At 33.8% G+C, this 13,928-nt stretch overlaps 2 protein-coding genes across 2 annotated transcripts in view; both read right to left on the minus strand.

Annotated features, from left to right (window-relative positions):
- Positions 1 to 382, minus strand: part of LOC146750317 (short stature homeobox protein-like) — a 39,242-nt gene extending 38,860 nt beyond the window's left edge. Inside the window, exon 1 of the mRNA XM_085497578.1 lies at positions 269 to 382. Within this exon, the coding sequence (XP_085353704.1) occupies positions 269 to 319 (51 nt within the window). The 5' untranslated portion in view covers positions 320 to 382. The remainder of the gene's footprint in view (positions 1 to 268) is intronic.
- LOC146750318 (uncharacterized) lies at positions 342 to 13,430 on the minus strand. Its single transcript, XM_085502905.1, has 3 exons — positions 13,139 to 13,430; positions 397 to 483; positions 342 to 361 (listed from the first exon to the last, which is right to left on the minus strand). Exons 1-3 carry the CDS (start codon positions 13,428 to 13,430, stop codon positions 342 to 344), a joined length of 399 nt encoding a protein of 132 aa, XP_085359031.1.
- Between the last annotated feature and the right edge of the window lie 498 nt (positions 13,431 to 13,928).

The raw sequence follows: 13,928 nt of genomic DNA on the forward strand, positions 1-13,928 counted from the left end.
GTGGCTATGTATTGCTGCAATTTCATATGGATATGTAATGCTATAATTTCATATGGCTATGTAATGCTATATTTTAATATGGCTCTGCAATGCTATAATTTCATATGCCCATGCAATGCTATAATTTCATATGGCTATGTAATTTTATAATTTCACATGGCTATGTAATGCTATAATTTAATATGGATATGTAATGTTATGATTTCATATGGCTATGCAATGCTATAATTTAATATGGCATGTGACGTCAGAATAGTGTGGATTTTACCTGTACTCTTGCTTCGGATAGTCCCAGTCTGGTACTCAATTCTTCTCTCATGAATGCGTCAGGATAGTGGGTTTCATCGAAAAGTCGTTCTAACTCATTTAATTGATCCAGTGTGAAATTGGTTCGACTTCTTCGTTGTTTCATTTTTGTCTGTTGTATGGAATCACCATCATCGATGTCAATGGTCACTCGTTCTATCTTCGTTTTAGGGGAATCTACAACAAATTGTATTATATTAGTATATCAATATCTTGAAATCGTAATTGCCAACATACCCGATGCGATACTTCTACTGAAAAACAGTATACACTTGTTCCGCTAGATGAGGTCTTTTTATTAGCAAAACAAAAGTTTATGGAAAAGTAACTACAATTTCAGCATAGTGCTGAAAATATCACCCCACCCCACCCGGCGACACATTTGTGCTATGAAACTGGAAGACACAAAAGTATTGACATTTCAAAAATAAAATGTCAGTTTTGTCAATTAAATTAATTAGAAATGCGGCCTTTATAAAAAAGAATTAAATTACCTTCTCAACATTTTGATGCTAATTTTGATTCCCAAACTTTCTGACAACAAAAAAATGGTTGCAATACTAAACAATGGTAGTATAAAAATGGTTCATCAAATTACTGAGTACATCCATGATTGTTTTAATATTCGAGAGAGCAACTTAAAAAGAATACTACCAACTGTCTAAAAATCAATGAAAACATTACTTTAATTTATTATATTTTATTGATAACTTTATTTTATTCTCTTTTAATTTTATTTTATTTTTTCATTTCTATACCTTTATTGTATTTTATAATCAAAGTCCCATAGAGGATGCAATAACAATTAATATTATTACTATTACACGAATCCCAGCGGCACACAAGTATAGCGCTGGGGACTAACACGACCCGACGGAACGCTGATATAGCGACGTTACAAAGCATGGTGTGTGACGTGATTGTCCTCAGATGTGCTTTAGGTTTAACGGTTTTTAGATTATTCTTCACGTTGAACTGTTTCGTTAATTTTAAGTAAGCGTTTCACAGTATTTGGGGAAAGGGTATTTTATACAAGTTACAAACAATTGGAGTTAAAGTTATATTTTATTCAACTAGTGAAAGTTTGTACAAATTATGTTATTAAAACAAGTGCGATTGTCACGAACTATTTTTATTCAGCTTGTAGGGTTAGACAGGGGGTCATATTTAACATTTTTGTAAATGACATTCCAGAAACTGTCAAACTGTTACAATTATATAATACATAAAATGCGGATGATTTTTTCACAACCTTTAATGGAGTACAACAAACCTACTTAGTCTAATAAATGGAGGTTACGTATAAATTATTATTATTATTATTATTATTATTATCAAATCTCTTTATTTAGAAAATGGTAGTATTGATGGGTCATTTGTTCAGACATTCACTGAAAAATAAAAAAATATCGATGGGGGGGGGCAGAACTTGAATATGAAATATATTTAGATACCAAGGGACAGTTCACCAAAAGAGAGTTTGGTCAAAACAAATTACCAAACGATGTTATTTTGGAGTGAAACAGTCACTTTTGAGTAAAATTACGTTTTGGGTTTAAATTGCGTCATTTCCGTAAGTATTTGGCCCAAAAACCTTACATTTTTAGTTTTTTATCCAGTCATTGGAAAGATTTTTTTCTGGAAAAGTGGACCCATATCTAAGAATTTTCGGGGGAAAATAACCAACGTACGCCATTGCTATGTACCTATGTTTCCCAGAGTACCTCCGGGGTTCAATGACACGTTTTTATTTTATACACTTAAGAAATCACTATCGAAATCTATTCTGACTCGTTATATTTCACTCATTTCCGACAAAGAACCAACGCAAAATGTGGAGTCGACGAGACGAACATGTAGTTCTCTATAAAAGTGAATCTTACTGTAGGTGTAGTTCTCTATAAAAGTGAATCTTACTGTAGGTGTAGTTCTCTATAAAAGTGAATCTTACTGTAGGTGTAGTTCTCTATAAAAGGGAAAAGTACTGAGATTATAGTTTTCTTTATATGAATAGTACTGCACATGTAGTTCTCTATAATAGTGAATCGTCCTGCTCTGTTTCTCCTATAGATGCTATCATTGACTTCTGTCCTATAGTGTTTGAGATAAGAAATTATTACATCTTTAATTTGTCTCCTGTTTCGTACAATGTGGCGAAAATGTAGTTTTAAGGGTGAAACTGTTATTACTGACAACCACGGAGTCCTATAACTACTGGGTATAAATCGCCTATAGGGCAAAGAGGGTTAACATCATATACTAATGAAGAAGACCCTTTTCAATCTTACAAGTTGACTTCCTTGCTAGCGGCGTCGGTAGTCTTTGTCTCATTTGCCAAGATCCGATGTCTTAATTAGTAAGGTCGAGATTCTAAACCAATTCCCAGTGGTGTTATCCATACTGTGTAATAGCCCAAGGTGTCGCATCGCACACAGATCAATATACACTTTTGCGGCTATAAAGAATACATTTACAATTAAGGACGGGTTAGTAGTGAGAAATATTCGAGATAGGGATTAATGAAGCGTTTCTGTATTCAGTGACCATTTATGGCCACCACTTGGGTTTGCTAATTACGGAGACTTGTCTCAAATCAATGAAGTACAATTTTACTAAAACCAAATAAACGGGCACATGCAAAACTTTCAGAATCGCATCAATTTGTAACCATTTATAATTTTACAAAATATTAAAATGATACATATTATTAATCCATTATTATTCCGAATACTCACATATCTAAGAATTTTTTCTATTCAATGTCTCTGTTATACTACTGTCATACTACGAACTTTTCTATTTTGTATCTTACAAAGTCGGAGCCTTTTTGTCCACTCAATGCATGCGACGGTGGTTGTTCACGAAGCAATTGCTGTGCCATTGATTAATCGATTATTGTTGTACGGTTTGGGGTAACCTCCACATTTATAAATTTAAAAATAAAAAACATTCCATTGGTTTATTGCATTGAATTTGTACGGCTGTTATGACTTACAAATTCGTGAATAATCTTGCCCAGCATATTTAAACAAAATATTATGTTACACCAATGAATACATACTCGACTAGCCGATGGAAACAATTCATATATTTTCAAGTTCAAATGTACATCGAATAAGAAAATGTTCATGTTCATCAGAAATTCTCGTGTTCATGTGAGAATGTCGTAAATTCGTACATGATAAATACCACATATATAAGTATGTTACGTTAACAATAACCGGTCGTATAAGTATGTGTAGATATTATTCATATGCATGTAAAAGGAGTATCGTAGGTCTCTGTGATACAAACTACACAGTAATATATATAAATATAATTATATATTTTTAAATATAAGATCTAGCTCTCTGTGTAGTTTGAAAACGTTATACCTGAAGACATTTTGGGCGTTCGTGTTTCAATACCTTACTTGCTGGAGTTGTAAGCTAAAAGTTTCGAACTATTTCGAATAGGAATATACGCATTTTTTAAGGTACAATGGGTAGTGTTACTAACAGTGTCTTCTATTTGTGAATGGTTGGGGTAACACTATGTCAACAAATAATTAACAGCAACTCATCAAAATAGATTTTTAAGCGATTGTCCCACGTGTCTGCCAAATACCAGTAATGGGCACATTGTTAGCCTGACACTTTTTTTTTCCTATGCTAAAAATGCTGAACATAATTTTCAATATTACCAGACACTCGGGCCAGCAAAACAATATCAAGCAAGAAAAATGAATTCTCTATTTGACTTTATGGCATTCAGCTAAACGAGAACATGTGACTTCCGATTCGCAATGTTTGTCTCACGCATCGGTTGGTAGCATTGTACCCGTGTAAGCAGAGCCGATAAATATTATTGATGCTTTACCCAAGTGGATAAAGAACGTAGTTTAATATCGCATACAATGAATCATACATAGAACAAAATCAAAAGCGACTAACACACACATAGACAACACGCGTATAGTAGGTGACTAAGAAACACGCGGCAGACCTAAACATTTTTGCAACAGTAACAAATTGTAATAGTATTTGTTATGACCTTGCCTGGGTACGGAATTGCGCAGTATGTATGACATCAGATGACATTTGGTTACGGTTCAATTGAGTCAAGAAACGCAATTTGTACAAGCCTGTTAACAGACAACACTATGTAACATCGCTGCGTGAACACGCCGAATGGAGACATATAAGCGGGTATGTCAGTCCGCTCCACCACGTCACTATGTGTGTACCCATGGAGACATATAAGCGGGTATGTCAGTCCGCTCCACCATGTCACTCTGTGTGTGTACCCATGAAGACATATAAGCGGGTATGTCAGTCTGCACCACCACGTCACTATGTGTGTACCCATGGAGACATATAAGAGGGTATGTCAGTCCGCACCACCATGTCACTATGTGTGTACACCCATGGAGACATATAAGCGGGTACGTCAGTCAGCACCACCATGTCACTATGTGTGTACACCCATGGAGACATATAAGCGGGCATGTCAGTCTGCTCCACCACGTCAATATGTGTGTACACCCATGGAGACATATAAGCGGGCATGTCAGTCTGCACCACCATGTCACTATGTGTGTACACCCATGGAGACATATATGCGGGTATGTCAGTCTGCTCCACCACGTCACTATGTGTGTACACCCATGGAGACATATAAGAGGGTATGTCAGTCCGCTCCACCACGTCACTATGTGTGTACACCCATGGAGACATATACTTTTCTTTATTGACATCATTCTGTTTGAAGAGAACATACAGTCAAGTGCTAAACTAATAATTAAAATTAAAAAAAAAGGAAGAAATTAATATGTAGTTTAAATAAATACATATTTAAAATTATGAAATATTGATATATATATTTAAAATGCACCACATTTTCTAATATAGTTCGCAAGTTCCTTATCTACATTGCTCATAATGTATATGAACTTGTCATCTGGTTTCATCAAATTAAAATATGGATGTATATGAGCAATTTTTCCAAACAGCTGACATCTTGCATTTTTATGACTTGGACAATCAATCAGGAAATGGAATTCATCCTCCACTGCATCCGTATCACACTTTTTGCATACCCTTTCTTCAAACTTTATTTTTGGTCTAACATGCCTACCCTTCTCTATCATTAGACCATGGTCACTTATCCTGAATTTACAGATACTTTTTCTATAGTGGGGGTCTTTAATTTGTGTTAAATACTGTTCCATTTTGAATTCATTTTTGAATTTACAATAAGTTCTTAATTTATTATTTTCACCTGATGATGATTTTTTTGAGGTTATTTGTTTTTTCCATAATTCAATATAATTCTTTTCTATTTGGCTACTTATTTGTTGTATATTTTTGTTACCTCTACTCCAAAATCCATTTATTTCACTTCCTATTATTTCCTGTACTGATTTTGCCCATTTTAGCTGATTATTAATATTGCATGTAATTGCATCATTTATTAGGATGTGTTTTTTGGTATTGAAAATATTATGCCAATATCTAATCATCATTTTATTTATAAAGACTGATATTGGTTGTCTGCCCAGTTCACCACGCACCGCTAAGTTTGTTGACGCCTGATTAACTTGTAGTAACATTTTAGACATTTTAAGGTTGAGCATTTCTGGGTAACTTCTATCTGTGTATTTTTCTGAACCCCAAATCTCACATCCATAAGTCAGAATGGGTCGAATTACATGGTCAAACATGTTTATCCAAGTTGGTATACTTATATTAGTTGATGTAGTAATTAATTTCTTAATATAGAAAAAAGTTTTCAATGCCTTTTTATATAATTTTTCTTTTGCTAAATCAAAATTTCCACTAGGTTTAAATTCTATGCCTAAATATTTATAATTTCTAACTATATCTAATTCTTCATTTTTATAATGAAAGATAAACTTATGGTTCAATAATTTTCCACTTTTATTGAATACCATTATTTTTGTTTTTGTAGTGTTTACCTCAAGGTTCCACTTACTGCAGTATTGAGATAATTTATTGAAACAGTTTTGTAAACCTGAATCTGTTTCAGATATGAACACAAGGTCATCTGCATATAATAAACTACCAATTGATATATCATTTAGCTTAACAGGTTTACATGACTCATCTAACTCACTTGGCAAATCATTTAAGAATAAGTTAAAAAGCATTGGGCTGATGTTACATCCCTGTCTCACCCCTCTGAGTGATTTGAAATCATTTGTTAATCCATTGTTTAATTTTATGCTATACTTAACATCATTATACATGTTTTTAATTACATTATATATTTTTCCATTAATTTTATTTTTTAATAATTTGTAATAGAGCCCTTTACGCCATATGCTATCGAAAGCCTTTCTAAAATCCACAAATCCAACAAATACTTTGTTTAATTTACCATTTGTTTGGTTTATTTGATTGGTATTGCTCCTATTATTTATATATTTATCAATTATTGTTTTAAGAATGAACATGTTATCTGTTGTTCTATAACCTGGCCTGAAACCAGCCTGACATGGATTTAAAATGTTATTTTGCTCAACATGTATATGAAGTCTACTATTAATCACAGATGTAAATAGTTTTGACAAACAACTTGACAGTGCTATTCCTCTATAATTACTTGGATTATTCTTATCACCTGACTTGTAGATTGGCTTGATTATGCTACTTCGCCAACTATCTGGAAATTTACCTGTATTTAAAATGATATTGAATAGTTTTTTGATAGGTGTATTCAATACTGTTTGTCCATAGATAATCATTTCATTTAATATTTTATCTTTGCCTGGTGATTTTTTCTTTTTCAGCTGTCTAATTGCCTTTGTAATTTCATCTGATGTAATTTCTTTATTTAACTCTACATTAATGTCTATATTTTCTAGATTCCTTATATCTGCATCCAAAGATGAGTCGTTTTCACACTCCTTATTCAGATTTGAGAAATGTTTGATCCATGCATCTACACTAATACTATTACTAATACCATTGTTAGTTGGTAATGAACTACAGGTCTTTAATTCTGTTATTGTTTTCCAAAATTTTGCAGGATCTTTCTTTTCACTCTGGTTCAACTCATTTAGAAGTGCTTCTTTATATGATCTTCTTTTAAATTTAATTAATTTTTTATACTCCTTTTTTAGCTGAAAATACCTAGCTCTAACATATGGGTCCCTTGGGTGTTTAACTAACAACTTACTCATTCCCTGAAATTCTCTTTTCATTATAAAACAAGGTTTATCAAACCATTTTTCATTTGTTTTTTTCTTTGGTCTTTGCTTATGACTAACTAACCTATTTGAGCAAGTTTTAAGGGACATATCAGCAGCATTATATATAATATCATTCAACCCTTTCACAGCGTCATCTGTATCATAACTCATATGCAAATACTGTGTTATTTTGGATCTCATTGCTGCACTCTGTATGGCTTCCTGATACTTTTCAGTTGAGGATGACTCCCACAAATATTTCATATGGAATTGATTCAAATCTTTATTTATGCTATCATTTTCAATTTTGTTTTGTAAACTAATTGAAAATGTTAGCGGACAATGATCTGATAAGTAGGATATTGAATGCACTTTTAAAAATTGGATTTTTACAAAGAGTCTTGTTTGTACCAATATGTAGTCAACAAGACTAGAACCATTATAAGAATGGCAGGTGAAATTTCCATACAAGTCACCAATTTTTCTTCCATTGACTATTTTCAAGTCAGTTGATAAACAAAGGTCAATCAATTTCTTACCATATGAATTGATATTGTCATCTCTATTTAGTCTTTTCCTGAAATGATCAACCTCATAGTAATCAGGATGAGGTATATGATCTACAGAATCATCTGAAATATAGTCATCTAGTCTCCCTGTTCGTGCATTCAAATCTCCCATTACAATCACATCTCCATTTAGTGAATGATAAATTATTTCTTTCTCCAATTCTTCAAAAGTATTATTTGTTTTTTCTCTGAATATAGACGAGTTTTCTGGTGGTAAATACGCAACACAAATAAAAATATCCCTTTCAAATTGGAAATAATTTTTGTCTAACCTAACCCATATCACATCATTCATTGTTGTTTTTAACTTATTTATACCTTGTTTATATTTATGTTTGAAAAACAGTGCTACACCACCTGAATTTCGTCTCGCTAATTTACTTCTATTTCTATCACTACGAATATAACTAAACTCTGCTAAAGAAAAATCGTCTACTGAATCTAACCATGTTTCTTCTAATGCTACAAAATCATAGGGATTAATAGCGTTCTGAAAATCACTATGATGGAATTTTTGTTTAATACTTTGAATGTTCCATGTCATAAATGACAATGCATTCTCTGTAGTTTTAGCAATATTGCTTGTTATGCACATTATGTGTTTAGATTTGGCTTAGCTCTACTTGTAATTGGCAATTTTTTAGCTCATTCTACACAATTATATAAAACTCTTTAAAAAGTCAATTAATTTATGCGCTAACTGTCCATCATTGCTCCGTCTAGGGTCATTGAGTATACTGTTATACACTGGCGGCTGCTGGGTTCTCTCTTGCTGTTTGTTTGCAGGTTGATATTTTCTTGTGGTATTTTCGTTTCTTACATAATGGTGTATGTTGTTACCTCTGTAGATTAGCTGACTGACTGGCTGACTGGCTGGATGTCTGTCTCTGTGTTGATAGTGTGATCTGTTTTTGGTATCCTTTCCCCTCATCGACCTTTTCATATCTGCTACTAATAGTTTGACACCATCAGTATTGATATGAATCCCATCGTCAGCAAATAAATGTTTGCTGAGTGATAGTTTATGATGGACTATGAATACACAATCTTCTTTGTGACAGTAATCTTTCACTTCATCATTTATGTGCTTGATATCATTATTGATACCATCATTTCCTCTTCTTGGTAGAATTGCTGATATTCCTATTCTTGCTTTGGGAAATCTTCTTTTTCCAGCGCTGACTATTTTCTTGGTTTGTGAAATGATGTATTCACAATTATGATTGCCTAAATCATTGGTGCCCACATGACACACCACAGATATCACCTGAGTATCATCAGCTGACACTTCCTCCAACTTATTCAATGCTTCATCTACTGTATAAGTGATATACTTATTTGATGTATTTGGACCATACATCCTATCAATGTTTACACCTTTTATGATTGAGTCTCCAATCAAAATATGTTTTGCAGCTATCTTTGGCGTAACTGACGCATTATAATTAACTTCCTGGAGACCTTGATCTTGAATTGGTGTCTGCTTCTCTATATTTGGTTCTTGCTGAATCTTATCAGCCATTTCCTCAGTATCATCTTGATCATTGAGTGATGTTAGTACCTCATACCCATTCCTCAACTCCATTTCTTTGTACATGTCCAGTTGATTTGTTTCATTTGAATGATGTTGTTTGTTGATTTGACACTCCAATGTCTTGTTGAAATTTAATGATAATTGGTCATATTGAGTGCTTAGAGCACCACATTTCACTGTTAGACTTTCCACTAGATTTTTCAGACTTGTATTTTCTTCTCTCATTTTATCAAACAGACTAGCATTGTACTTGATTTCTTTATCTAATCTTTTCTCCCAAGCCTGTCTCTCTGTAATTAATGTCTTCTCTTTATTTTCCAATGCTGCCATTTTTTCTTTCATTTCCCTCTTCAATTTTCCATTATTTTCAACAAGTGCATTTATGGTTGATTTTAAAGCACTGTTTTCTTGCTTACAATTACATTTGTGTTTTATGCTGGTAATGTTATTTTCTATCTCCTTCAACTGATCAGTCATGACATTCTTTCCTTTTATAATTTCTGTAAACTGCTCTTGAATGACCTCAATGCATGTTTCAGTATCATGTAGTCTTTTCTCTAAGTTATTATAAAGTTTTTCTGTAATGGCTTGTCCTATTTTGTTAGTGGTCTTATTTTGCTTGTCTGTAGTTTGTTGTATATTCTCTCCTTCTCCATCCATCATGATCACATCACTTACTTGATTCACACTGCTGGTGATGGTTTGTTGTGTGACCTTGTCCCCTTCACAAGTACATTCCATTGCCTGTGTAACACTATCAGTTTGTTCACCATCTTGACCTTGGTTGTTGTTTACACTGACTTTGATTTCATTACTATCCACCCTTAATTTCAGTTCATTGTAGTCTTTCTTCACCCAGTCCTCAAAGTTTTCTCCTTGTATCATCACTCCCCCTTTAGTAAAAAAGGTTAATACAACATACTTATGTTCCTTACTGCTTTGTTTATCCTTCCACAGAATGAGTATAGCCTTCTTGCCTGTTGAGTTGACTTCCTTCCATTCTGATTTCAACCCCATCTTTACACAGTACTCATCTGTATATTTTTCCTTTGCTGCCTCAATCCACTTGGGTAGTCTGGCTGCTGTAGTTTTGAACTTCATATTTGTTGGTACCACTTCATTAGTCTTGATATCTTGCATGAAGTCAATGTGTACATTTTCATCAGCCTGTATCTCTGCCATTGATGCGTTATTCACTGTATTTGATGGAATGTTGTACACAAAATCAACGTTTACAGTTGATTTTGAACTTCTTTTGCTGTCAGTCATGATTCACTGCTTTCTCGGTATACAACTTGATAAATCCGTATAAATTGACAGTTGAATATAAGTCTCGAACTGCCAAAAATGCCTGTTACTTGTAGAGCTATGTCACTCACACTGCATACATAATGGCGGCCATAATGCATATCAGTCTGCACCACCATGTCACTATGTATGTACACCCATGGAGACATATAAGCGGGTATGTCAGTCTGCTCCACCACGTCAATATGTGTGTACAGCCATGGAGACATATAAGCGGGCATGTCAGTCTGCACCACCATGTCACTATGTGTGTACACCCATGGAGACATATAAGCGGGTATGTCAGTCTGCTCCACCACGTCACTATGTGTGTACACCCATGGAGACATATAAGAGGGTATGTCAGTCCGCTCCACCACGTCACTATGTGTGTACACCCATGGAGACATATAAGCGGGTACGTCAGTCAGCACCACCATGTCACTATGTGTGTACACCCATGAAGACATATAAGCGGGTATGTTAGTATGCTTCACTACATCGCTAAGTGTTCTTCCGAGGCAAAGGAAAATATAATATAATTTTTTCTCCAAATAAACAATTAGTTTTTTTTACTACTTGAAGATAAATTACTCTTTTTTATGGGCGATGGATAGAAATAAACCTAGAAATATGATTACTGAACCGATAGTCTTTGTAAATTAATGAATATGGGCGTTATGCTTGGTTGAAAGGGAAACACGGTGATAATTAAAGGTCTGAATAGTAACACTAAAGACGATACAAATATTAGTTTTATTACTTTGTTCAATAAATTTATGAGTTACTACATCGTCCCACAGAAAGTAATTAAAATTAGTATTAATGATTAAGTCTGGACCGCTTACAGTCGCGCGCAGTGTGTTAATTTCCGGGACTAAATGTGTATTAGCGTTTCTTACGTGTATATTTCACACAGTGGTGACTTGTAAAATATACCTTGTATTCTGTTGGCAATGTACTATTATTAATTTGGTGAAATCTTACACAGTGCACATGTGTCAAATTATTCAGTTAACGCAGTCAATTCGAGTGGATCTATCTTAGGACAAGGCGAAGGCACCCATGTGTGACATAGTGGGTAACATAATAAAACTGTTGGTCGTGTGACAACAGTCATAATTTAGAACTATAATGAAATTGGTGTTCCGTAACGTGTTGATTATATTGCACACTACAATACATCGACGTGAATGTTATTTATGGAGTAAAATTTGTATTTGTACATGAACTAGTAAATAAGTCTCAATAATATATATAAGTATTGTTAGTATGCGTACATACAACTAATATATATGTCTTATTCGTAGTGTTTCGTTGGTTTGTGTATATATTACAAGTATATAATGTATTTAGACATAAACTACTCTGTCAAGACAAGCTAAGGATACACTCAAACAGTAACAAACGTGTAATATATACATAAATTATATATCAGACATTTTTGTAAATTCAAAACCAGTAAGTTTGGACGATGTACAGTGTGGTATGTATACTTTTTTTGTGGATGATATACGTATAATATCGAATTGAAAAAAAGGTAACAGAATCATTTAAACAATTTCATTGATTATTGTGATAAATGGGAACTGAAAAATGTAAGTTATACGAATGATATTCTACTCACAGGTGAACATATTAGTAATGATTGTTCTCTGGTTATTTACAAAATTTCAGTTGTAAACTTATTTATGTTTAAATAATTTCGCTTTAGCAATTGGTAATTTAGTTAAGAAACGTCTATGTATCAAAGTGTGCTTCTAAATTGCATCCCGTCTATATGATAAAACTATCCTATATATGGTGCATATGTATGGAAGAACTGTTACTTTCAAATTATCAAACACACATGAAAGAACTGTTCTATACCATGCTATTTAATTCAGTCAAATTATGTGGCACTGAAGTATTTGTCATATAATTAAAAGCACGGCTAGAAAATACATTTATGAAATATAGATCGTTTTAAAACCAGGAAAAAAACGTTCCGAATTTAAGCACACGCAATATCAAGATACCAAACTCGAAAGGAGAGACGATGACATTTCTGTGACAACCAATCAGTTGGCAATAAAGTCAATGCTGCATTACAATGTCAGTGAGCTAAAGTAAACGAGTTTTTTCCATGAGAGAAATCCTAGTAAATTGTTTGTTTTTGTTGACGTTGTACCTTATAACATTTGGTGTAAAATAAAATATCTATTTATAAGTCTTACCCGTGGAGTATGAGACAAAATATGTATGTCTTACCCGTGTAATCTGCCATGTAACCGTCTCTATCATCTTCAATTATCACAATGTCCGTCATATTCTCCTGGTCTCGGCTAACGTCATCTAAATCTACATGCTCGGTATGAGAGATAACTTCATGTTTGTCCAGGTGTAATTTGTCATCAGCCGCTTCATTTCTTTCTTTCGAAGATTCATTGGTTTGGTTATCAGTCGCTGGCCGGTGACTGTCGTTGTCTGATCTGTGTTTGTCTTTCTCACTCTTTCCTGAGTTGTTGAACGATTTAGAAACGAAGGCTGTGAGTTCTTCCATGTTTTCTGATTTTACTAAATTTAAACTTTGAAGCTATGTTTTTTTCTAATTCAAACGTGTTTCCATTGCATTGCTATTGCTATCTTGTGAGAGGATAAAACGAGAGTTTGTGTTAACTGTCTCTTTCTCTTGTCTCCAAATAATATCACCCGTTTCTTTAGCGCAGCGTCGTTGGTTTGTGAGATTGAACGTAATATTTGTCCCGTGTTTTATATTTAGTAGATGTAGAATTAGCAACGTTCCGGTTGAATGCGGCGTCAATGTTTAGCGGGAGATATGTAATGTTTGGTCACGGTAGGTTAAGTGCTGGCTCCTGTACACAGTATGACGGGGTCACTCGATGCGTTACAACTTAAGGTACATAGATAGTTTAAATATCTAACCTCTGACAGGCTGGGTGCAATATCATTCAACTTTCGAACGAGAAGAGAATTATTTGAATGAAACAACAATTTGTTAGTATTTACTTTTTACATGGCAATGTTCTTCCCAATCTGC

Source organism: Saccoglossus kowalevskii, chromosome 1 (assembly GCF_978046115.1).
Source record: "Saccoglossus kowalevskii chromosome 1, keSacKowa6.1, whole genome shotgun sequence".
Classification (NCBI taxonomy): Eukaryota; Metazoa; Hemichordata; class Enteropneusta; family Harrimaniidae; genus Saccoglossus; species Saccoglossus kowalevskii.